General features: G+C 40.1%; 1 protein-coding gene across 1 annotated transcript; it reads right to left on the bottom strand.

Annotated features, from left to right (window-relative positions):
• Window positions 1–137: 137 nt before the first annotated feature.
• Window positions 138–22,655, bottom strand: LOC128363358 (probable carboxypeptidase X1). Its single transcript, XM_053324341.1, has 14 exons — window positions 22,394–22,655; window positions 14,467–14,576; window positions 14,230–14,369; window positions 13,771–13,855; window positions 11,332–11,494; window positions 11,157–11,248; window positions 9,101–9,224; window positions 6,278–6,474; window positions 6,002–6,181; window positions 5,397–5,594; window positions 5,218–5,314; window positions 2,228–2,367; window positions 1,635–1,737; window positions 138–1,225 (listed from the first exon to the last, which is right to left on the bottom strand). Exons 1-14 carry the CDS (start codon window positions 22,653–22,655, stop codon window positions 918–920), a joined length of 2,199 nt encoding a protein of 732 aa, XP_053180316.1. The 3' UTR covers window positions 138–917.
• Between the last annotated feature and the right edge of the window lie 2,968 nt (window positions 22,656–25,623).

Here is a 25,623-nt window from a genome sequence, read left to right as displayed (position 1 = left end):
GGCTGTTTGGTTTAGCTTTGTGTGTTTTATGCTTTATTTAAATGTCACAAAATACTGTTTGCTTTGGGAAAGTCTGTGCATGTTAACATAATTCATACAGTATATAAAGATTTCTTGTGGGTCAACAGTTTCTTTTATTGTATTTGCATAAACTGAACATGTAATCTTGGTGATAGAACAATCAAATCTGAAACATGGAGAAGACATGTAATATGACTTTTTATATATATATATTTAAATGGCTGTGTGTGTATCCAAAGCCTGATATCATATTCATCTTTGTGATAGATCTCTGTTGTTGTCCCAAAACTATTACAATCACCTTAATGAGCCACATTGGTGCACTAAGTGTTAATACTGAAGTTGTAGTATCTGTCTTACAGGAGACGCAGAAGAAAAACGCGATTGCTGTTATTATTCTTTGGAGCCGTTTCTGTGGGTGAAGGAACATTGTAATTTCATTGACTTGTTTTTAATAGTTTTTGGACAAGAATGGAGATCTACCACACAGAGGAATAACATATCAAGCTTTGGATTAACACATAATACTTGTAAGAAGATTAAATTCATTGCTGGTTTGGCTCTTCACATGAGATTTGTCGACAATAAGACAATTAAAGAAAATTGCCGTCTTTTAACAGCAACCGTAAGCTGCTTCCTCAGTTGCTCTGCTGCTCCACAGCAGATGATGAAGCTGTTCATTAATCAGGTGTGTTTACAGGTGTAAAAACAGTGTGTTGCTGAAAACACACATGGTGCCCAGCTGTCTTGTCCCAGATAAATAACAGCTTTAAAAAATAAAGAAGAAAAAGTGACATGACTCCAGTGAGGACGAGCTGTCTCTGAATCCAGCGTGAACTGAACTAAGTCCTGCTTTGTTCTCAGATTATCCTCCAACATCATCATCATCATCATCATCACACCCTCTTCGTTTTTCTGGCGGCAGCAGCAGCACGCCTCTGGTTGAGGGCCTTGGTGGTGACACGGAGTTTACGGAGGCGTAGCTGGCGAAGTCGGAGCTGCAGGTCTTTGGGGAGTTTCCCCCCTCTCGCCAAGATGTCTTTTAGCCTCTGCTTGGGCACTTTGGTGAGGCGGAAGTCACAGATGGTGGGGAAGTGGTCGTACCTGACGAAGCAGGTACGGGAGGAGGGGAAGTAGCCCTGTGCGCTGGCCGTTACCCGGTACTCACCAGGATTCAGCAGACGCCAGTAGTCGCCATCAGTCACTGCAGACAGAGATAGCAGAGGATGAGTATAGTGGGAAACTCAGGATATGATGAAAACAAATAATTGAATTGCCATGTAATGTAATGGTATTATATTGAATAGCATGGTCGAAGTATATCAAAATCCATTAGCTTTTTTACTGTTAAAACACTTAATTCAACTTATTTGTACACTACATTTCTTCTTTTTCATACAGAAGTTTGCCATGAAGTGCATGAATCAAATCAGCTTCATTAGTCAACTTTAAAGTGTTTATTGTGGATTTAAATTGAGGAAGAGGAGCAAATATAAAACTACTTATAACACAAACTCTATACATTTGTTACATATGACATACAAAAGCTTTCTTTATGTTTTCCAACCAAAGACTTTAATTATTTATATATCATGTGAGATGTAAGACTGTACCTGATCTGATATGATGATCAATATCATCCACCTTAATGATGGCGTCGGGGATACCAGCTTCTGTGTCTTTATCCCGAACTACGCCTTTAATTCCTCGGTGGACCTAAAAATAAAATGTTAAGGAAAAAAGAACTTTGAGCTAATACTGTTTTATTGCAGATGTGGATATAAAGCATAAAGTTGCTGACAAATAAATTGCAAATAAGAGATAGAAGCATTGCCATTTTCATATGTGTAAGACACACCGCAACAAGACAGTAAAGTGTTTTAAAATACAAGGATTAACCATGAAGTATAAAGATGAGTTAAAGATGAAAAGCAAAAAAAAAGATGATTAAATGGACATTAAAGCTTAAAGTTGCAGGTAAATAAATCACAAATAAGATATATTGTAATGTAATATTGTATTGTCATTTTGATGGGAGATGTAGCCTCCCCTCTGTTTATTTGCCTAATGGATGGTTACATGGATTTTCTCTCCACCCATCATGTTTCATATGTGTGGAGACTTTTTTTAAATATAAGGATTAACCAGAAAAAGATAATAATAAAGTTTAAATTGGGGTTAAAGATGTAAACCGTAGCATCCAGACCTGCTCCATGTAAATCAGCAGAGACTCTTTGTTGTTCTCCCACTCAGTAGGAAGCTCGCTGGCATGAGGAAATTTATCACAGGACAACTCCACCGTTATCTCGAAGCAGTTGGTATGCAGGTAACTGAAATCATTCATACCTGCAAACACAGACAACATACAGACATTAAATCTGTCCATTTCTGCACATTAACACAGGACATCCAATTTTAGTTCCATCATATTTCCATTAGACAGCCGCTAAAGTGTCATCAATCAACCAGGTAATGAAAATACAAATATAGTTGGGACGTTGTGTAAAACATAAATAAAAACAGAATACAATGATTTGCAAATCCTTTTCAACCCATATTCAATTGAATACATTACAAAGACAAGATATTTATGTTCAAACTGATAAACTTTATTGTTTTTTTTGCAAATATTCACTCATTTTGAATTTGATGCCTGCAACATGTTCCAAAAAAGCTGGGACAGGGGCATGTTTACCACTGTGTTACATCACCTTTCCTTTTAACAACACTCAATAAGCGTTTGGGAACTGAGGACAATAATTGTTGAAGCTTTGTAGGTGGAATTCTTTCCCATTCTGGCTTGATGTACAACTTCAGTTGCTCAAGAGTCCGTTGTCTTATTTTGTGCTTCATAATGCGCCACACATTTTCAATGGGAGACCAGTCTGGACTGCAGGCAGGCCAGTCTAGTACCCGCACTCTTTTACTACGAAGCCACGCTGTTGTAACACGTGCAGAATGTGGCTTGGCATTGTCTTGCTGAAATAAGCAGGGACGTCTCTGAAAAAGATGTTGCTTGGATGGCAGCATATGTTGCTCCAAAACCTGTATGTACCGTTCAGCATTAATGGTGCCTTCACAGATGTGCAAGTTACCCATGCCATTGGCACTAACACACCCCCATACCATCACAGATGCTAGCTTTTGAACTTTGCGCTGATAACAATCCGGATGGTCCTTTTCCTCTTTGGCCCGGAGGACACAACGTCCATAATTTCCAAAAACAATGTGAAATGTGGACTCCTCAGACCACAGCACACTTTTCCACTTTGCATCAGTCCATCTCAGATGAGCTCGGGCCCAGAGAAACTGGCGGCATTTCTGGGTGTTGTTGATATATGGCTTTCGCTTTGCATGGTAGAGTTTTAACTTGCACTTGTAGATGTAGCGACGAACTGTGTTAACAGTGCCGCCAGAGGGATCGAAGGTCACGGGCATTCAGTGTTGGTTTTCGGCCTTGCCGCTTACATGCAGAGATTTCTCCAGATTCTCTGAATCTTTTGATAATATTATGGACCGTAGATGATGAAATCCCTAAATTCCTTGCAATTGCACGTTGAGAAACATTGTTCTTAAATGTTGGGCTATTTGCTCACACAGTTGTTGACAAAGTGGTGAACCTCGCCCCATCCTTGCTTGTGAATTACTGAGTCTTTCGGGGATCCTCCTTTTATACCCAATCATGACACTCACCTGTTTCCAATTAACCTGTTCACCTGTGGAATGTTCCAAACAGGTGTTTTTTGAGGATTCCTCAACTTTCCCAGTCTTTTGTTGCCCCTGTCCCAGCTTTTTTGGAACATGTTGCAGGCATCAAATTCAAAATGAGTGAATATTTGAAAAAAAACAACACAGTTTATCAGTTCGAACATTAAATATCTTGTCTTTGTAGTGTATTCAACTGAATATAGGTTGAAAAGGATTTGCAAATCATTGTATTCTGTTGTTATTTATGTTTTTACACAACGTCCCAACTTCATTGGAATTGGGGTTGTACTTCCATTCATCTACCTGCCTCTTAAAGTCTCTTACTAGCTTCAAATATGGATATTTTTCCTTTCCACAGTAACAAGGGCTGTTTAAATGGAAGAAACATTATTAGCTGAAGTCAATATTTATGATGGATTATCCACGTTTACAGTAGGTCAGCCTTGAAATATGAATTAACATAATGCATTTATTAAAATTACCAAGGTGTCAAATATAATAGCTCATTACCGAGCATTAATCCAACTAATCTGTGAGGTTTTTAGCGTGACTGACAACAACTATTAACAGCAGCATCTTAAAACTAATAAATCACACTTTTTAAAAAAATGCATTATTAAAGCTAAACAGTAACTTTTACTCAAATGTATTAAAGTCAAATCATGTCTCTTACCTTGTTGTATTTTTAAGGGTCAAGAGTGAACAACTAGACTAAATTATTCATTAAAAAACATCATAACTAATAAGGAACACACAAAAAGGGATAACTATAAAGTATAATAATAAAGTATGATCGCACATTTTACCTACAAGAAACAGAACTATTCATATGTTGATCGACAGTAAGATATACCAATTAGTTCATATATAAGCCTTAATGAAACCAAACCTCACCTCCATTAATAGATATAATGATGGTATATTAATTTTAAAACTGTATAGATCTGAGTTAGGCTTAGACTGCCGGGGGACTCCCATGATGCACTGAGCTCCTCTCTCCTCCTCTCACTCTCTCTCTATCCATCCATCTATATCCATTAACATTCATGTTCTATTAATGCATTCAATAAGCTAAACTTCTTCCCCGGAGTTGTCTGTGCTTTCTGGTCTCACAGGTAATCTGGGCCTGTAGACGTCCGGATGACAGATTCCAGTCCCGGACCTTCTAGCTTCATTGGTGATTTTCATTGTGCTTCTCTCCTCTATCCTTCCTTTCTCTCCTCTCCCACTCTGAGTCTGGTTCTGAGGTTTCTTCCTGTTAAAAGGGAGTTTGTTCTTGCCACTGTTGCTCATGTGGGAATGTTGGGTCTCTTTAAAGTTAAAACCTGAAGAGTTCGGTTTAGAAGCTGCTCTATGTGTAAAGTGGTGCCTTGAGATAACTCCGTTGTGATTTGGCGCTATACAAATAAAGATTGATTGATTTGATTGAGCTTTAAATGAGAACCAATTACATTTAAATTAACTTTAAAAAAACACACACATTCTTACTTCCTGGTACGTTGTGCCAGTCGGCTCCATTGATGATGTTGTTGTATCTGAGGAAGTCCTTGTTGTGGCAGGGCCGCCGGTCTGGGTTGGACATCACCTGGTCACATGACATTACAACAACATGTTAAGCCAGTTTGTTTCCTACAGATCAGTGTTTGAAAAGGATGAGGAGTATGAACCTGATTGGTGCTGGCGTACGCTGTGGCCAACCAGCGGAAGAAGCTCTCATCAGGAGTGGGGGTGTGTTCGCGAGGAGCCCAATCCCGAGTCATGTCGTATGGGTAAGTGACCACCAGCTCGCCACCGTGGAGGTTGGCGCCTAAAACAAACGGGATGTTCTGCATCCAGCTGATGACAGCTCGAGTTTCTGGCGCCACCTAGTGACGGAGATTTAGACAAAAGGAATACAGTAGCAGAGTACAGGTTAACCTTCGTGTCCTCCTCCCGGGTCAAATTGACCCCGTCTGTTTTGACTGTTCTTTCTTTCCTCCTTTTCTTCCTTCCGTCTGTCCTTCCTCACTCCTTCTCTCTTTCCTCTCTTCCTTCTTTACTTCCTCCATCCCCCTTTCTTCCTTGTCTGTCCTTCTTTGCTCCCTCCCTCCTTGTCTCTTTCCTCCCCATTACTTTCCTTCTTTCCTCTGTCCTTTCCTTCCTTCCTCTTTTCCTTTCTCTCTCCCTCCCTCCCTCCCTCCCTCCCACCTTCCTTTCCTCCTTTCCTTCCTTCCTTACCTTCCTTCTTTCCTCCCTCCCAAATATGCAGCATGTGTATTTATTAAAAACTTACAAAGGCATCCTCTGAGGTGTACTGCTCAGGGATGGGAAAGTAGTGGTTGATGAGTTTGGAGCGGTCCGTCTCCAGCTCGATGGCGGTCCACATCCCTGAATTGAGGTCAGCAAAATTGTGGTTCATGTCAATGCCTTCATAGGTGTAACGTCCAGTGGCCCAACCTGCCATCTCCGAGCCCTGAATAAATGAAGAAGGACGGAGCCTGTGCAGTGAGTCTGAGCATTATTCATCTATAAAACACCATTTAAATGGACTAAATGCAGCTCAAGGTACCTTTTTAAAGGCCAGCTCATATCCATCAGGGTTCATGCAGGGCAGAAGGTGGATACGTGTCTCTTTAATCAGATGGACGATGCGCTGGTTGCCTTCTTTGTACTCTTGGCACATGTACTGCATCAGATTGAGCAGGATCTCCTTGCCCAGCACCTCGTTCCCATGCATCCCTCCGACGTACCGAAACTCTGGTTCTCCTGCAGGGGACGCCAACACACAAACACAAGGTCTGACATACTGAACCATTTAACTCTTACACACTGTTCATACTCAGGCATTTCATAGTATCACCTCATAATTTGTCTAAATACATAATTTTGGGGCCACAAATCATCATCAGTCTCTAATAAATTGGAAATGAATCTCTTATGAAGCTTTCAGAGAGCAGAGAGAGCTTATTCTTTATTGGTTCAATGTTAATTAACACAGAAGAACAAAATAATTTCAATTAATTATATTAAATGTGAATAAAAGCAAACAAACAAAAGCATTTTTTTAGAAAGTTGAAACATTTCCTCTTTTTTTGCATATTTTTGGTCACTTTAGGATTAAGTTATCACATTTCTGGCTAAAAGAAGATTTTTTAAGGTGCTTTTTTTCTTCTCTCATATGTCAAAATGGGTCAAATTAGACAAACAGTATGTAAAGGTTAATAATTCAAAGCTTTTACTTTTGCTGTTGTTGATGTACAATGTCCAAAAGCGGCCAAATGAGTTAATACAGATGAAATAAAATCTAAAAAAATAAAATTTAAATCAAGACAAAGCAAGAAAGACCATTCAAGACTCCTACCTCCCACAGCTTATAATTCAACACATCAAAAATCAATCGTATGCATATCCTTGAAACTTTCTTATGTTTTCAAAATACAGCTGCATGAAAGCCATGGAATACCTGGAGCTGCTTCCTGTTTGGTGCACATACATTTCACTGACAGGCAGCTCATAAATCTCACACATCCTCCTCAAAGCTGTTTAGGAGGAGGAGTTTTTAGTTCACTCTCCTGCTAATGCAACACTGCACACTTGAGATGAGTTTCTTACATAGTGAGTGAGAGAGTTGGCTGATTTGGGTTTATCCAGACTCTAATTAAATAATAGCATATAATCAATTCAGCAGGCATGCATGTTAGGATTATGTAACTCCTATTAACTTCTATTTATGTAGAAGATTTTAGTCTGAAAAGGTTGGCGAGCTAAAAATAAAAAGTTAAACTGTGGAAAGGGAAGGAAAGGGACATTTTTACTACTTTGAAGCCAATTGGCATTTTCCTACTGTGATGACTGAGATGGTAAATACCATTAAAAAAAAAACTGAGACCTCAGCCAGAGAAAGTAAGAGAGCACCAAACCAACAGTGCTCTCTGGAAAAAGACTTTGAGGTAGACAAAAACTATTAGTTCAATCAGGAGAAAAGTGGAGGGAAAAACTGATCAGCAAATTATCCACAGCTTCATTAACCTTCGTGTCGTCCTCCCGGGTCAAATTGGCCCCGTCTGTTTTGACTGTTCCTCCCTCCCTTCCTTCTGTCCTTCCTTCCTCTCTCCTTTCTTCCTTCCTCTCTCTTCCTTTCCTTCCTTCTTTCCTCCGTCCTCCCTTCCTCTTTTCCTTTCCTCCCTTCCTTCCTTCCTTCCTTCCTCCGTCCTCCCTTCCTCCTACTCTTTCCTCCCTCCCTGCCTTCTTTCATCCCTTCTCTCCTCTGTCCTTCTTTCTTTCCTTCTCTCTCTCCTTCCTTCCTTCCTTCCTTCCTTCTGTCCTTCCTTCCTCTCTCCTTCCTTCCTTCTTTCCTTCCTTCTTTCCTCCGTCCTCCCTTCCTCCTTTCCTTTCCTCCCTTCCTTCCTTCCTCCCTCCTTTCCTTCCTTCCTTCCTTCGTTCCTCCGTCCTCCCTTCCTCCTATTCTTTCCTCCCTCCCTTCCTTCTTTCATCCCTTCTCTCCTCTGTCCTTCTTTCTTTCCTTCTCTCTCTCCTTCCTTCCTTCCTTCTGTCCTTCCTTTCCTCTGCTCCCTTCCTCCTCCTTTCCTTCTTTCCTTCTGTCCTTCCTTCCTCCTTTCCTTTCCTCCTTCCTTCCTTCTTTCTTTCCTTCTCTCCCTCCCTCCTTTCCTTCCTTCCTTCCCTCCTTCCTTCCTTCTTTCCCTCCTTTCTTACTCCTTTCCTTCCTTCTTCCTCCCTTCCTTCCTTGACTCGAGGACAACAGGAGGGTTAAAAAACACAATAGATTTACTGATAGATTATTGTTTAAACACTTGTTATCTTTTATAATCACAATAAGGATTACATTACCACACATTCACACGGCCAAATGAGCACTCACTATCTCCCTCCGTCCCTCCGTCCCTCCGTCCCTCCGTCCCTCCCTTCCTCCCTCCCTGGTATCCGTGCTGCCTTCACTGCCATGTGCTTTTGGCGGGCAAACCTCTCCGCTCTGCTGCCATGTGGGCCGAGCAGAGGAGGCCAAAGAAAACATTTGTACGCCTCAGAGTAAACGAAGAGGAACTCGGCTCTGCACGGGTCTAATGTTTCACACAGTGCCGGTGTAGTTTGGGACGGACTGGAAAACAGTGGCGGCCATTGTAAATGTCTCATGTGACCCTCTGACCTCCTAAAGAGGGATCCGTCCTTCATTAGATGAAATGATTCCTCTGTTGCAGCATTTATTATAAATCCTAAGTGATAAATAATGATGCTGACGACAAATTATGGCACATTTTAAAGGTCGGAACTTCAGTTTTTTTGCTTTAGGTTGATGAAAATGCTTAAACTTAATCAACTCTTCCACACTTTAGAGACAAACCATGATGAAATAGATTTTGATAGTGCGTCTCACCCAGTTCGTGTTTTCCCGGGTTATCAGAGATCTCCATGACGTAGAGCTTCAGACCTTTGTAGCTCTTCCCGATGCTGTAGATGCGAGTGATGTCAGGACACGCCTCGTTCACCGATTTCATCAACTGTTGAAAAGAAAAGCTATTTTAAAAAAACAGTTGAAAGAAGTGAAACTGTGACTGTCATCTACTGTACCAGAAACTGTTTAAATGTATTGAGAGAGGAACACATTTAGTCATTTATTAACTGAATCAGTTTAAATGCATCAGTAAATCCACATTATTATCACTCATTTAACTTAACTACAGTTTATCTTTATGATTTCTTTATGCAGTTGGGACTCATGACTTAGTCCTTTATGCATGCAGACGCTTCAGTATTATGAAGTAAAGCAAACTGAAGACCTACCTTCTCAAATTGGCTTTCAATTGAATTGTATTTATTTATTAATCTGTGTCATTTATCTTCTATTTTACCCAGTTTTACTACTTTATTCTATTTTATTGTTTCTTCTTCATAGCTCAAGGAAGGAAGGAAATGAGGGAGGAAGGAGGGAAGGAAGGAAGGAAAGGAGGAAAGAAGGAAAGAAGGGAGGAAAGGAAAGAAGGAAGGAAGGAAGGAAAGTAATGGGGAGGAAAGAGACAAGGAGGGAGGGAGGAAAGAAGGACACTTCATTACTTTTACTCTTTTACTCCTAAGATTTCCAATTTTACTCACTTTATTCTATTGTGACTTTATTTTATTCTTTTAGATATTTTTTATTAATCTACCCTAACCCTGGACAAGAACATGGAGGCGTAAGATTGAGTTTAAAATATTGTTTGTTTTTTACACATAAAAATGAATAAAAGCACACCTTAAAACTAAAGATTAATAACAAAGATGCCCAGAATTAACCTGTCAAACATTATTATTTGTGCATTTTTATTCTGTTCATCAACAGAAAAAGACTCTCCCATCTCTTAACCTATGTCACTGTTTAATATTTGTGCACTGATGCTTAAAAAAAAGCCTTTTGTCATCGAGGATTAATTCCTGTGGTGTGGTTAACAAGTGTGTAAACATCATGAATTCACCCTCAAAGTAATGAGTGGAGGTGTCAGCAGAGAGAGCAGAGTATCAGTCAGTGGACAGATGAGTGAGCTGAACAAATGATTAACATGCAATTATTCTTTCATTAACTGCTTGACTTGTGTTTAAATGCTCAATGAGTTTCCACCAGGCGAGTAGGTCTGGTCCTCTGAAATGAAGCCAACGCGGAAGTAACTTAGAACTGCATTCTATCAAAAGGCCACCAGGGGGCGACCATCTCTATACAAGTCAATGGAGAATTCACCAACTTCTCACTTGATTTCTAACCTCAGTAAACGTTTTCAAAATGTGTTTATGGTCTCAATCGCTAGTTTAAAGCCTTCTTCAATGCAGTATGATGTTCATTTGGGACATTTTGGCCTCCCTGATTTTATATTTGACGATAAAGCAGGGTATGCATTAGGGCGTGGCTACATCGTGATTGACAGGTTGATTGACCAATGTCGTCGAGATCTAGCCCTTGCAACCGTAGCAACTTCCCCGCTCCGCTCATGGCTCTGCCTCATGCCCATATAAGTAGAATCTGTGTTTTTATTTTTCCCAGCATGCACCTGAAATTTTCAAGATGGCGCTGCCCAGATTCGAAACTATTGGCTTCCGAGCAGCAGTCCACAAACCAATGGGTGACGTCACGGATGTTACGTCCATTTCTTTTATACAGTCTCTGGTTTCCACGTGTGGAATGTGGACCTGTGTTTGTGTTTTACGACCCTCAGATGCCAACCCGCGTCTCCAAACAGACCAGCTGGTAGTGGCAGCACAGTGTGAACGCTGCCTCGAAAGGAGTCAAACCTCCCATAATATTTGTTTTTTGGTCACGAACTGAAACCAGACCACACACTTTGAGAGCTTTCATAAAACTAGCCGGTCTGTCAAGTTGGAAGTTGGAACAGAGTTTTATTTGCACATTTCTTGATGGCAAAAGCTTTTCTGTGCAAGCCAAAGAAATGTCATGCATGCTTTACCTTTCTCATCTCCTTGTAGTTGTGGTGTCTGAAATCCAGTTTGTCTGTGGACTCTGGCTGCTCTGTCTGCCAAGGGTAGATATTATTAGGATCTATAAAAATGAGAAAGGTGTGTGTTACAGATGTAGTGTAAATAAATGAATATAACAATATACAGCAGCTGGGCCTCGTGTACCTGGGACTGTGCAGCCCAACACCTCTGCTCTCAGGCAGATATCACCCTGTGTCCCGTTCTCGTACCAGCTCTGTGGGTTGATGCGAATGTAACGAGCTACTGTGGAAGTGTTGAAAAGGGAGAGGACAGGTATCTCTGAATTATCCGGGTTCCCGTCAAACACCTGCAACACAAAGAGACATGGTGAAATATACTGAATCTTAAGAGTCTTGTGGATGAATGGTTAAAGATGATCATGATTTTTAGCTTCCATGTGTGCTTGTCATCTTTCACTCTCTCTTTTACTTTGTTTTTTCCTTCTGAACACTTTTAAATACTTAGAAACATTTTTTTTAACCCTTCTGTCGTCTTCCCGGGTCAAATTGACCCCATCTCTTTTGACTGTTCCTTCTTTACTTCCTTCCTTCTTTCCTTCCTTCCTCCCTCTGTCTTTAATTTTCCCTTCGTTCTTCCCCTCCTTCCCTCTTTCTTTGCTCCCTCACTTCTTTCCTCACTTCCTTCCTTCCTTCTTCCCTTCTTTCCTCACTTCCTTCCTTCCTTCCTTCCTTCCTTCCTTCCTTCCTTCCTTCTCTCCTTACTTCCTTCCTCTTTTCCTCCCTGAATCTTAAGAGTCTTGTGCATGCTCGTCATCTCTCACTCTCTTTTACTTTGTTTTTTCCTTCTGAACACTTTTGAATACTTAGGAAACACTTCTTTTTTAACTCAGCTGTTTCCAGAAAACATTCAAATCTTACTAAAAGTCATCTGGTAAAAGCTTACAGTTATATAATGTTGCAGGCTACCAGTCTAGTCCCTGTGGAAAATACTGTGGCATGATTGACACCTCACGGTCAGCTGTGGCTGTGACCCACATGCCAGAAAAACCAGTGAAATAAACACATTTAACCAAGAATGTGGTGTTTCCAAACCTGCACTGACATCCTGAATCACCAAAGGAAAGAGGAGTTTAACCAAAGCATAAAGCCTCTTATTGTCTCCTAACAAAAAGAAGGAACTTAGAAGTGTTCGTTCACTGCAGGATGTAAAAGAAAAACATCATTTTGTTTTTCATCATGGCAGCTTAACCCTTATTTAAATGTTCCTTTACAGGCTTTTGTTGGAATGATGGTAGCAGCTTGTGGATGAATTACACTGTAATGACTTTCCCGTTCTTATTTTCCTCCACAAAATGACATTGAGCATCTGCTGCATGAGTTACAACATGATGCATAAAGGTTAAAATGTAATCAGTTTACAATTAAGACTGAAATTAAATATTACCAAAAGCAGTAAAACATGCTGGATAAAGAGCACCATGATGTTCCACTTATGCAATGGAGAGAGTATGATGACAAATTTAAGCACCAACTTAGTAACTACAGGATGATATATTCATTTAAAGCTGGAGGGCGGGACTTAAAAATATAAATGAACATTTCTTACGTTCAATCCCTTTTCAAACGACTTCACACAGTGCTGATTAAGTCTTTCACCACCAGATTAATCTCTCTGTATTTTGCAGTATACTCAAATGTTTAATCTGGATACTGCACATACTCGATGGGCTAACTTCCTGTTTAGTTCTAACTTGAATGAGGATAAAATGATTTAACCCTCGAGTCATCCTCCCGGGTCAAATTGAGCCCGTCTGTTTTGACTTGTTCCTTCTTTCCTCCCTTCCTTCCTTCCTTCCTTCTTTCCTTCCCCCTCCCTCCTTTCCTTCCTTACTTCCTTCTCTCTTTCTTTCCTCCCTCCTTTCCTTCCTCCTTTCCTTCCTTCCTTCCTTCCTTCCTCCCTCCTTCCTTCCTTCCTTCCTTCCTCCCTCCTTCCTTCCTCCTTTCCTTCCTTCCTCCCTCCTTTCCTTCCTTCTTCCTTCCTCCCCCCTTTCCTTCCCTCCTTTCCTTCCTTCTTCCTTCCTCCCTCCCTCTCCTTCCTCCCTCCTTTCCTTCCTTGACTCAAGGACAACAGGAGGGTTAATCGTGCGGTTCCTCGAGACTTTCTAAATGTTACCAGACTGAATGGATCAAAGTCTTATCCACAGTTTTACAGCTGCTACATGATCAGTAAGCATATGTTGAAAGTGTTTTTGTAATTACTCTCACTGCCAGGAGGGGGAGACAAAAGTCCTGCTTTAAAGATTATTTTTTTTAACCTTACATTCATGGGCTTTAATCTTGTTCAACAACATAAGGAATGCTCATTTTATGAGACTTCTGCATTATTATTTGTGATGAGCTAAAGCAGCATTTTAATGTAGTTTGTTGAGATAATTTTGGCTGTTTTATAAACTGTTGGATAGTTCATACTCCCTGCACATCCACAAACCTTCTCTCTAGACTTTGCTGGGTTTATGGAAAAAGCAGCAGCACTTTGAGAGAGAAATGTGAGAATAGGCAAAACAAATAAATAAGAATCAGAGTGGACCTAATGATAACAATGTGTTAAAAAAAAGCAACTTACAGCCTCTTCGGTCCCGTTCATACACGGCTTCCAGACCACCGAGTCGTTACTGAACTGCACTTTGTAGGAATGCACCACGTCCCAACTGTGTGAACAAGATGTATGTAGTTCTTTAGGACATATCTTATCACGTATGATGCACAAAAACCCTGCAGATTAGCTCGGCTCCCAAATAAGGCATCCACCATTTGAGAAAAAAAATTGCACATATATCTAAGTAGACAAGCCCAATTAAAGTGATACTCCAACCTTTAGTTTTGTTAATATGCATAAGATTTTAAACAAAACAATGCATATGATCTCACCCTGAGTTTCAATATAATATAATAATTGTAACACAATTCTAGGGCACATTTCACATCTATGTGGGTAAAGACATGAAAGAATAACATTTTAGAGAACTGGTTTGATTTCCCAGAGCTCTCTCAGATACTGCACTTGGTGACTTTTGGTACTGACCTCCAGATAGAGTTGCGACCCTGCAGAATGACTCCAGTGAAGCGAGTCGGCCGCTGAGCGTCGACCTCCAGCCACTGATTCTTGTCTCTATACTGAGCACACCAGGCTCCATCATAGATATCTCCATCCTCGATCCCTGACTACAACACACACACAGGAAACACACAATAATCATGTTGTGTTGCCCTTGTAGGTAGTATATTAAACGTTTGGTCTGCTGTCCGTCTCCGTGGTTACCTGGATGTTGAGTCGACCTCGATGAGGACCCAGACCCCTGCGCTTGTAGGATGAGGCCTTCAGCTGAGCGTCTTTGACCCTCAGTGACTCCAGACCCAGCGGAGGACATTCTGACACAATCAACAGGTGTTTATTTGTCATATATATGAATATCATCATGTCATAATCAGGAAAGGGCAGAGTAATAAAGTAAGTGGCTGCAAAGGTTCCAGATGTAAAAGTCAGACTAGCAGCATTGGCATTTAGATGTGCATTAAATCATCTGCACAAACAATGAAATGCTGTTTTGAAAATAAAGAGTGCAAGACTTCTGCCTCTAGGAAGGAAAGGAGGGAGGGAAGGAAGGAAGGAAGGAAGAAGGAAGGAAAGCAGGGAGGAAGGAGGAAGGAAAGGAGGGAGGAAAGAAAGAGAGAAGGAGGTAAGGAAAGAAAGGAGAGAGGGAGGAGGGAAGAAGGAAGGAAAGGAAGGAAGGGGTGAGGAAGGAAGAAGGAAGGAAAGGAGGGAGGAAGGAAGGAGGGAGGGAACTGCACTGCTTTAGTAATTTTTAAGCATTCTTGAATTTGGGATTTTTGATCAATCTTGGATCATTTCCACAACTAATAGTGCAGTGGTTTCTTAGTTGACAACAGCCAAAACATCATCTTCATAACAACCAGCCAGTGAAATGTAGTATTTGTAGCATTTAGTGCCGTTTGACAAACAAAACATGGTGGGAGGAATAAAATCACAGAATAAAATAAGTCAAAAGTAAAATTTAAAATGCAAACTTCAATTAGGAGAAAGAAAACATCTGGAAACAGCAGCTTCACGTACTTCACTGCTCTGTATAGTATCACAGTGTATGCAGGTTTGTACACTACATGCACTGAAATGACACACACACACACACACACACACACGTACATATATAATATTGGACATATGTACACACACTTCCTTGTGAGTGAGTAGCTGAGAGATTACAAGATCAACTATCATGTGAGTAAAAAAGATAAATTAGTCAAGAAGAGAGGAGAAAAAGGTTTGTTTTTCTAGGTTAATGCTGTATTATGCACAGGTATTATGTAACACTGAGGGAGATTTGTCACATTTGATCAATGTAACAAATGACAAGCAAGAAAAAAACACAAATAAATATATAAATATAATAAAACAGCAGTGTATTGAATGTTGGATTAGTATAAAGGGACCAAATCTCCACCCATAATTCATCATTCATCATTGAAACTTTTACTTAAGTCTCATACTATTTCCAACACTAATGTTTTCAAATTTCAAGCCAAAGTAGCCAAAGTTAAAATAAAAATAAAAATAAAAAGGCGGGCAAGAAAAGAAGAAATGATGAAGTTTCTTTAAAGCTGTCCAGCTTCCTCTGACAGACTCTCGTTGTCTGGAGGGTTCAGCTTGGTTCAAACCTTCTCTTCATGCCAGGAAGCTTTACTGGCTGCTAAAGAGTCTCACACTAAAGTATAGAAGCAGTGTAAATGAATGCTAAATGTAGGTGGCATTTCCTTTTAAAGACCCTTTCCCCCTCTTGCCTTGTAGTCCTGCAGGATCTCTGCTGAGTTAAAACTGTTGCTCAGCTCAACCCAGTGATGTCTCTTTGTAGCTGTTGACCACTGGATTCCTGCCAAACCACAATTTTTTCTTTGTCAAACTGTTGAAGTTGAGCCAGAGAGACTTGGCAATCATACAATGATGCCCAGAGGAGAATAACATTCAAGTTTTTTTTGTGTACACTGAAGCAGTTCATAACCCAGCAGATTATCTGGGTAAATAAATTCCACAAGGAGAAAAAATAAATTATAATTGTTTGTTTTTATCACTCCTGTTGATGGAAACGCCCACTCAGCCATTAGCAAAAAGCAGTGACATGTGTTAGAGCACACCTTCTATATATGCACAGTTCACTTACGTCATTGTGGATCTGAAGCTTTCTTTAATACAGTCTATGATCTAAAGGGCTACTTTACTTTCTCACCTAAAAAGGTTAGAAATGTGGATAAAGTGGTATATTTACAGAGTTACAGCTAAAATGAAATCAGCTTCAGTCTGTTGATTTCAGCTCAGGTAGGGATGAAATGCATTGTGGGTTATCGTGTAGTTTACTACGGTGTAAACCAGATGTGTCAAACTCATTTTCCTTCAAGGGCCACATACAGACCAATTTGATCTCATGTGGGCCGGATCATTAAAAAGATGGAAGGAAAGAAGGAAGGAAGGAAGGAAATAAGACGGGAAGGAAGGAAGGAAAGACAGGCAAAAGGAAGGAGGGCAGAAAGGTAGGAAAGACAGACAGACGGAAGGGAGGAAAGAAAGGAGGAAGGACAGATGGAAGGAAGGAAGGACAGAAGGAATGAAGGACAGATGGAAGGAAGGAAGGAAGGAAGGAAGGAAAGACAGAAGGAAAAAAGGAAGGTAGGAAGGAAAAAAGGAAGGTAAGAAGGACAGATGGAATGAAGGAAACACAGGAAGGAAAGTGGGCCGGATTGGTCCCCTCGGTGGGCCGGTTCTGGCCTGTGAGCCGCATGTTTGACACCCCTGGTGTCAACGGTCTGCTTACTATCCGGTCGTTTAGTGTGTAGTGTGTAGGATGGAAGTATGTAGTATAGAAGTATATAGTATGTAGTATAGAAGTATGTAGTATGTAGTATAGAAGTATGTAGTATAGAAGTATGTAGTATGCGGTTTTGAACACAGCCTTAGTTCAGTCTTTGTTGGATGGTCTGGTCTTAAATAGAGATACATTCTTTGGTTCCTGTGCTTGCTGTGTCCTTCATTTAGACCCACCTGTTCTGCTCACTGTTACACAAAAAGCACTTCATTTTTTTCCACAAGCCTACAAAGTCGCTCCTTTTATTCATCATCATACCAGCGCTCTGTTTGACTCCGTTATCTGGAGGAAATAGTTCCCTCTGGGTCTCAATCTGCTGGTCCAAAAAACACCAGATTTTATTCATGGCAGACTTTGAAACAGCTTTTAAGACCTCCGTGTTGGATAAAACAATCTGGACAAAATACTAATAGAAGACTTAATTGAACAAATATGAAACATTTAAATGATTAATAATAAAAAATGTGTTTGTTTCTTTGCTCACGAGTATTAAAGGATTATTAAAAGTGACACAGGAAATAAATATATCAGTAAGTACTTGAGTCTGTGCAAAAGCTGCAGGCATTAACCCTCCTGTTGGCCTCGAGTCAAGGAAGGAAGGGAGGAAGAAGGAAGGAAAGGAGGGAGGGAAGAAGGGAGGAAAGGAGGGAGGGAAGAAGGAAGGAAAGGAGGGAGGAAGGAAGGTAGGAAGGAAAGGAAAGGAAAGGAAAGAAAAGGAAAGAAGGAAAGGGGGGAGGGAGGGAGGGAGGAAAGAAGGAGGGAGGAAGGAAAGGGGGGAGGAAGGAAAGGGGGGAGGAAGGAAAGGGGGGAGGGAGGGAGGAAAGAAGGAGAGAGGAAGGGAGGGAGAAAGGGAGAAAGGAAAAGAGGAAGGAAGGAAAGAGGGAAGGAAGAAAAGGAAGGGAGGAAGGAAGGAAGGAAGGAAGGAAAGGAAAGAAGGAAGGGAGGGAGAAAGGGAGAAAGGAAAAGAGGAAGGAAGGAAAGAGGGAAGGAAGGAAAGAAAGAGAGAAGGAAGGAAGGGAGGAAAGAAGGAAGGACAGAAGGAAGGAAGGAAGAAAAGGAGATGGAGGGAGGAATGAAGGAAGAGAGGAAAGAGAGAGGAAGGAAAGAAAGAGAGAAGGAGGGAGGGAGGGAGGACAGACGGAAGGAAGGAAGGAAGGAAGGAACAGTCAAAACAGACGGGGTCAATTTGACCCGGGAGCACGACAGGAAGGTTAAAAGTGAAGTAGCTTAGCAACAGTTCTCCTCTATAGACCTGCACACAGTTTTTCACATCGGCCGTTCCTCCATCTCGAAGTAGTTGCCACACGTTTTCTTCTTCTGTGGATTTCTTCGTCTCAGCTGCTTCTTTCTCTTCTTTCTCTTTCTCTAATCCCAGATTGACTCCATGACGTTGAGATGGGGGCTCTGCGGGGGCCAAACCATCTGCCGCAGGACTCTTTGTTATTGTCGTTGATGAAGATAGTCCTTTTATGACTCTGGCTGTAAGTTTGGGGTCATTGTCTTACTGCAGAATAAATTTGGGAGCGATCAGACGCTTCCCTGATGGTAATGCATAATGGATAAGGATCTAAACCTCTAAAGTGCCTCAAACTTTTTGCACAGTACTGTATAAATGAATATAAACCGATTTTATGAAGCAATGCTGGCGACAGATAAGAGAGAGTACAGATATTTACACAGTGTTCAGTGTTAGTGCTTATTTAAAACAGCAGATTAGGTTGATTTTTATAAAGATTTAGAAATACAGTATGTCTCCCATCAGCTCTTAATTGTGTTAATTTAGCAAATAGTTTAATGCTTTTATTTGATGCTATACTGTGAGTCGGGTTTACCTGAAATAACAATTCAGTGTCTCAAGCAAGTTTAACCCTCCTGTTGTCCTCGAGTCAAGGAAGGAAGGGAGGAAGGGAGGAAGGAAGGAAGGAAGGAAGGAAGGGAGAAAGAAGGAAGGAAGGATGAACGTAGGAAGAAGGAATGAAAGGAGGCAGGAAGGAAGGAAAGGAGGGAGGAAGGCAGGTAGGAGGGAGGGAGGAAATAAGGAAGGAGGGAGGGAAGGAAGGGTGGAAGGTGGAAAGGAAGGATGGAAGGGAGGAAGAAGGAACGAAAGGAGGGAGGAAGGAAGGTAGGAGGGAGGGAGGAAATAAGGAAGGAGGGAGGGAAGGAAGGAAGGATGGAAGGAAAGAAAGAAAAGAGTAAGGAGGGAGGGAGGAAGGAAACGAAGGTTAACCCTTTACATACTGTTCATATTCATTAATACATGGTTGATTAATCCTTAATGAAGCTTCCAGGAAGTAAACAAAGTGTACTTCTATTTATTTATGGGGGAAAAAGACATTTACAATCACTTTTTTATGAACAATTTTATGCATCAGCTGTAAAAAATGTTTAAAAAGATGCATTTTATCTGTCCATTTTTGTATAGATCACATTAGGAAAAATCCAGCTGGAAGAAATGTGTATATGATGTCTTTACAGCTTTCAAATGTTAAAAAATGGGTCAAATTTGACTCTGAACAGTAAGTAAAGGGTTAAATATCAAAAGGAAATAGTTTTTAAGTTGATCTAAACCTTCATCAGAGAGCACTTGAATTGTTCTGACCCAGTAAACCCTGCATGTTTAAAGCATATCAAACTATTTGCTACTACTATCTGATTGGCTGATTGACATACTGTATATATATCTATGGAGGCTGTTCCTCATACATACGTGGGACTGTCTCCTTTGTCACTGACTTGTTCCCACTTTTTTTGACCTGAGGTTTCTTAACAACAACCTTTGGCTTCTTGGCGATGACTTTGGGTTTCTTCAGGACCGTTTTGGGCTTGGTTGTTACCTTAATGCTCCTGATGGATCTCCTTTCTACGGCAGAGTAACATGCATTCCTTATAAACCATCATCAGGACTTTGTGTGTGTGTGCATTAACCCTCCTGTCGTCCTCCCGGGTCAAAGTGACCCCATCTATTTTGACTGTTCTTTCTTCCCTTCCTTCTTCCCCTCCTCCCCTCTTTCTTTGCTCCCTTCCTTCCTCCTTTCCTTCCTCCTGCCCTCCTTACTCCTTTCTTTCTTTCTTTCCTTCCTTCCTTCTCTCCTAAATTCCTTCCTCTTTTCGTCCTTACGCCCTTTCTTCCTTCCTTCCCTCCTTCCTTCCTTCCTCCTTTCCTTCCTTCCTCCTTTCCTTCCTCCCTTCCTTCTCTCCTAAATTCCTTCCTCTTTTCGTCCTTACTCCTTTCCTTCCTTCCTTCCTTCCTTCCTCCTTCCTCCTTTCTTTCTTTCCTTCCTTCCCTTCCTCCCTTCCTTCCTCCTTCCCTCCTTACTCCTTTCTTTCTTTCCTTCCTTCCCTTCCTTCCTTCTCTCCTAAATTCCTTCCTCTTTTCGTCCTTACTCCTTTCCTTCCTCCCTTCCTTCTCTCCTAAATTCCTTCATCTTTTCATCCTTCCTTCCTTCCTTCCTTCCTTCCTCCCTCCCTCCCTTCCTTCTCTCCTTACTTCCTTCCCCTTTTCCTCCTTCTTCCTGTCCTTCCATGACCTGAGGACAACAGGAGGGTAAATCTTAACTTTCAAACTAAACAGTTAGATATTTTGGAAAGTATGTTTCTAACTTGCAGTTAAATGAGCCGCTTTGATCTCTTTCTGTTAAATATGAAGTTGATTATCTTAGCTTAGTATAATGACTGGAAAAAGCGGGAAACCACAAGCCTGGTTAAATATAACATTAAAAGGGATGTATCATGCACATTTCAAGCTCTAAGTTTATATTCTGAGGCTCCACTGGAACATTTTTTGCATGATTTATAGTTCATAAAACTCCTTATTTATCTTATACTGGCTCTTTATGCAGACACTCAGATCAGCCTCTGTATGAAACAAGCTGTGTTCGCTCCTGTCTCTTTAAGCCCCCTCCTCCCCCCCTCCTGATGATTGGTTAATTTCCTGTAACTGCCCCTTTCACTGGTTTTTTTAGACTATTTAAACAAAAAGTAAATAAAAATCTGAACCAGAATCTGATCTGAAATATGCAAATGGACAATTAATTAGGATTAACTCATGGACAAACCTGGGCTGCTGAATGGACGGCCATTTGTGTGCATGCATTAATAAATTGATGTCAGTTCGATGAGGAAGTAGAAGCCCAGACTTTTGACTTTCAGGGAGCGTTTTACATTTACTTCAAGTTTTAGGAGTTACTCTATATTTAACATCCAACTTTATAACAGAACAGAAAATCACAAAAAGCATGTTATGTCCCCTTCAAAATAAGATGACTACCTGCATCTCTAAAGCCCCAGTCCAGTGATTTAACCTTATAATTAAACAAATAAGATTCAACATATTTACTACACAATATAAACATCACCAGGCTACATGTTTCCCCCTATTTCCACTCTTTATGTTCTTTCTTCCACCTCCAGAGTGCGCTGTAGAGCACAGGAAGTAGCACGAACCAACTTTCAAACCTGAGACTTTACATTAATATAAATGATGCTTTGTGTGAGTTTTTTGGCAGCAGATGTTTACATTCAGCTCAATGTATAGATGAATATACAGTAAACATTACACATGTCTGCTTTTAAAGAGTGTGAGGAGTCTCTTTCTTGCTTTTCTTGCATCACATTGAGCATCTGGTTTTCATCAGAAGGAAACACAGGGCTACAATGTCTCAGTGCTCACAGGGTACAATGTGGAACGTCCTCCCCCCAACCCTCGGACATTGACTCTCTGACCGCAGATATGCAAACCAGCACACCCTGAGTATCTAAGAAGCTCCGAGGAACCCTGAAGGATATTTAGTTTACAGTGGAAACCTTGAGTCTGCAACATTAACTGCAAATCAATGAGTCATGAAACCTGATGGTGCTTTAAGAGACCTTTGATATATGTGAGTTAGTGAGAAACCTGATGAGTATTATTCCCAGAACTCCAACAGCTGTGAGTTTGGATCTGTTTTTAAATGATGCAAACAAAAAAAATCACATTTTTTCCCCCTTAAAATGTACTTTTGTGTACTTTGTTCAAGAGAAACACATTTACACACAAAAATGTTACATCATGGTTGTTTCTATTTATAGTCAATTACCAAAGTTATAAAAAAGTGCATTTGGCAGATTAGCTTTAATTCCCTCATGAAGATATTTCCATGCAGTTGTAATCCTGTGGCAAATTTCACAATAAAAGCTATGAATCATTAAAGGAACACTTAACACATGTTTTAGTATTCAATTTGTTCACTATAAAGTCTGTATTTAGATCATTGGAGATCAATTAAAGAGATTTAAACTTCTAAAATATAAAAGTCAAAGTAAATACACACTCACCTAACTCCAAAGGACCTTCTTCTTCTTCTTCTTCTTCTTTGGTAGCTGCTCTGTCTGTTGTTGTTTTACCTCCAGTGTGATGGTCAGTCGTTGCTGTGGTTTTGGGGGGTTCAGTTGTTGTCTTACTATAAACTCCTGTGGTAGGAACCTTAGTGCTGTTTCCTGTCAGAGTAAAAGCTGCATCTGAATCCACAGTGGAAATAAAAACAAATGATCCACAATGTAGAAACAAAAGCAGAGTGAAGTGTAGAAGTCCTGCCATAGTAACTCTTCCTTTCACACTCTTCCCTCTAACACTAAACACTCATTCAACCTCCCTGACCTGCAGCTCTGCAACGCTGTCAAGACGCTCGCAACGCAGAGGCAACTTCCTGTCACAGTGTTTCAAAATAAAAGCCATGTTTTTTACGAGCTTTGTTAGGAAAATGAGTGTCTAATTAAGATTATGTAAAAATGAGAGCTGAGACAATTTGTTAATGAAAAGATAATGTGAGTTTTATCATTTATTTATCACTGCAGTCTTTTTTTCCCAGTAGAAATACCCCTAAATGTCTAATTCAAGATTCAAAAGTAAAGCTGCAATGATAAATTGATAAACATAAAATTGATCAGCAGCAATGTTTTTTATAAACTAATTATTTTAATTATTTTTTTAGGCAGAAATGCTAAATATTTGCAGTTGGTATTATGAAAATGAGAAGCTTTTCTGTCTCATACCCGACAGGAAACTGAATATCAGACTGTGTATTATTATATTATATTATATTATATTATATTATATTATATAAGACTGTTGATCTGATGTTTGAAGATATAACCGTGGGCTCTAAGGAATTATAACAAGCATTTTTCACTATTGTCTGATATTTTATGGACAAAACAATTAATTAATTAATTAATTAATTGAGAAAATAATCCACAGATTAATTGATAATGGAAATATCCCTGTGAAAAACAAAGAATCTGTAGATGCTATCTTGGGCTCTGGGAAATTATGATGGACTATTTTTTAAACTATTTTCTGATATTTTAAACGATATGATGAGAAAATAATCATTACTTGCATATAAAAAGACAAACTATACAGCACGTAAGGCATGCCAGCTGTGTTATCATTTCACAGTTTTCAAAAACAGTGACTTCAGCTCTTTAGAAAACAACTACAAGTGGGTAATGAAAAGATGGGATTTACAACAATTTATATCAGGTAAATAAAAAGCATAAATTACCAGGAAACTTAAATTGTGGATATAAAAATTGATCCCAACAGCTTCTATTCCCCCCGTCATTTACAGTATATCTAAAATCTTAAACACAAGTCAAGACCAATTACAAGTTAGTCCATCATTGGGATTTTTTCCGATTATTAAATCATTTATTTTGGAAATATCTCTGACCTTTTTTGGATTTACAGCTTTATTCTGAAGGTCTTCTTTAACATCTGGTGTTTGTGTTGCCGGCCGGTTTGACGCTGCTCTCCGCAGAGCTGCTGTACCAACAACCGTCCCAGCAGAGTTTATCCAGAGATTAAACTCAAGTCAACTCTCGTCTTCATCCGAGGAGCAGTTTGTAGACTTCTCTCTGTATCACACAAAGGCTGCATGCATGGCTGGAAATGATGGTATTCAGGGTTTAATAACATCTAAAGTCACCATGCAGAGATGTTTAGTAACGGTTATATAGTGACACCTGCTGTCCTTGTTTCATCAAGCCTTCACACTAAAATCACATTTATGGAGCATTAACCATTTTTTCCCACACTCCAGCTCTCCACTAACACAGGAAACACAATTTAAAGACACTCACAACACTTCACTGGTCTGGTTAAATAACTTTAATGGCACAGATGATGGATTTATGGGACATTTGTACATCTGGAAACATGGAAGTCCTTGAAATATTAAGTCTCACTGCAAATGCATGTATTCAATGTAGGACATTTTTTTGTTGCCTTATAGCAGAAGAGACAACTTCTGACATATCTTGTCAGGTCATAGTGCCTCTGTTTAGGGACCATATAGTGCTTGCATTTCTTACTCCATTGTATATAATTTGAAATTCTTATGTCCATTTTTTATTTTTTACTTATTTCCATCCTACAATAAATCCTCATCCACTTCTAAGTCAGCTGGTTCACATTGCAAGCCAAAATCCAATGTTTAGCCCATCTAGATTGGAACCGGGTGGCTCTTATGAAGTCTGAACAGTCATAAATCACATGGGATCCGATTTTTGTAAACTAGATTGAAACCAGCGTTGCCACGGCAACTTGTCAAATTGGCCATTAATGTGGCCCAGTCTGACTCTGAACAGACCGATTTGGACACTTGCTAGAAACAGTGTGGACAGTCAGGTCTAAAAATCAGATTTGAGAAGGAATCACATCACGTTATAACGTGATAGTATCATGTTCAGTGTTGCCATAGTTACCTTGAAAAACTAATCTGATTAATGACTACTGATTAGGCTACTCCTTTGGAAAATAACTAACTGATTAATTGATTTTAAAAGTAACTAAGTTAGATTACAAGTTACTTTATTAGTTACTCCATCTCCAGGTAAGAAGAATAAGATGTTCAGTGAGGCAGCTCAGCATTGATGGTAGTGGGGGTCTAGTTTATTATGGCACGAAACGAGGGCGAGTCAACTGTGTTTAAGGGCAGCATTTCCTCTACAACATACTGCCCGACCAACTTCTTTAACTCTTCCCCACTTACCGGTTTTGCACCAAAGTCCAGCTTTTGTTGTTTGGGTGGTGGGGGTCCTCCTGCATTAGTCACAGCTCTCTCCTTTGCACCACCTGGTGGGACTTTCTCCGTCAGTTTGACTGTCCAAATGTTTCTTCAAATGTGACGTTGTGTTTTTGAAGCTAGATAATACTTTGTCTCCAGCACAGAGTGTACAACGAACCTTTATGTTGTTATCTTTAACAGACAGGAACTCTAAATAATGACTGTATTTCCAAGTTGAAAGCGCGCTTCCCTCTCCCTCCTCCATTGTTGTTTACGTTTGTGTCTCACACGTGAGTTGTCCTCATGCTGAAAATGTGACGTCACTCTCCGCGCCGCAAGAAGAAATCAAATAATATCTTTTTACTAAGGAAAATGACAAAAAATAGTAACCCACAGTGACTTGGATTTAAGAAAATGTAATCTGACTACTGGTTTGGAAATAGTAACGCGTTAGATTAGTTGTTGCTGAAAAAGACACCATATTAGAGTATCACTGAT

This window comes from Scomber japonicus, chromosome 8, assembly GCF_027409825.1.
Source record: "Scomber japonicus isolate fScoJap1 chromosome 8, fScoJap1.pri, whole genome shotgun sequence".
Lineage (NCBI taxonomy): Eukaryota > Metazoa > Chordata > Actinopteri > Scombriformes > Scombridae > Scomber > Scomber japonicus.
This window is presented reverse-complemented; position numbering and strand designations above follow the sequence as displayed.

Bases quoted from the DNA above. Each gene is read 5' to 3' on its own strand.
- LOC128363358 (XM_053324341.1), bottom strand. From the start codon at position 22,655: ATGGCAGGACTTCTACACTTCACTCTGCTTTTGTTTCTACATTGTGGA. The intron at 14,577-22,393 runs GTGAGTGTGTAT...TGATTGTGTCAG, and splicing joins AGAAGGTCCTTTGGAGTTAG to AATGTCCTCCGCTGGGTCTG. The intron at 6,475-9,100 runs GTGAGACGCACT...CGTCCCCTGCAG, and splicing joins CCCGGGAAAACACGAACTGG to GAGAACCAGAGTTTCGGTAC.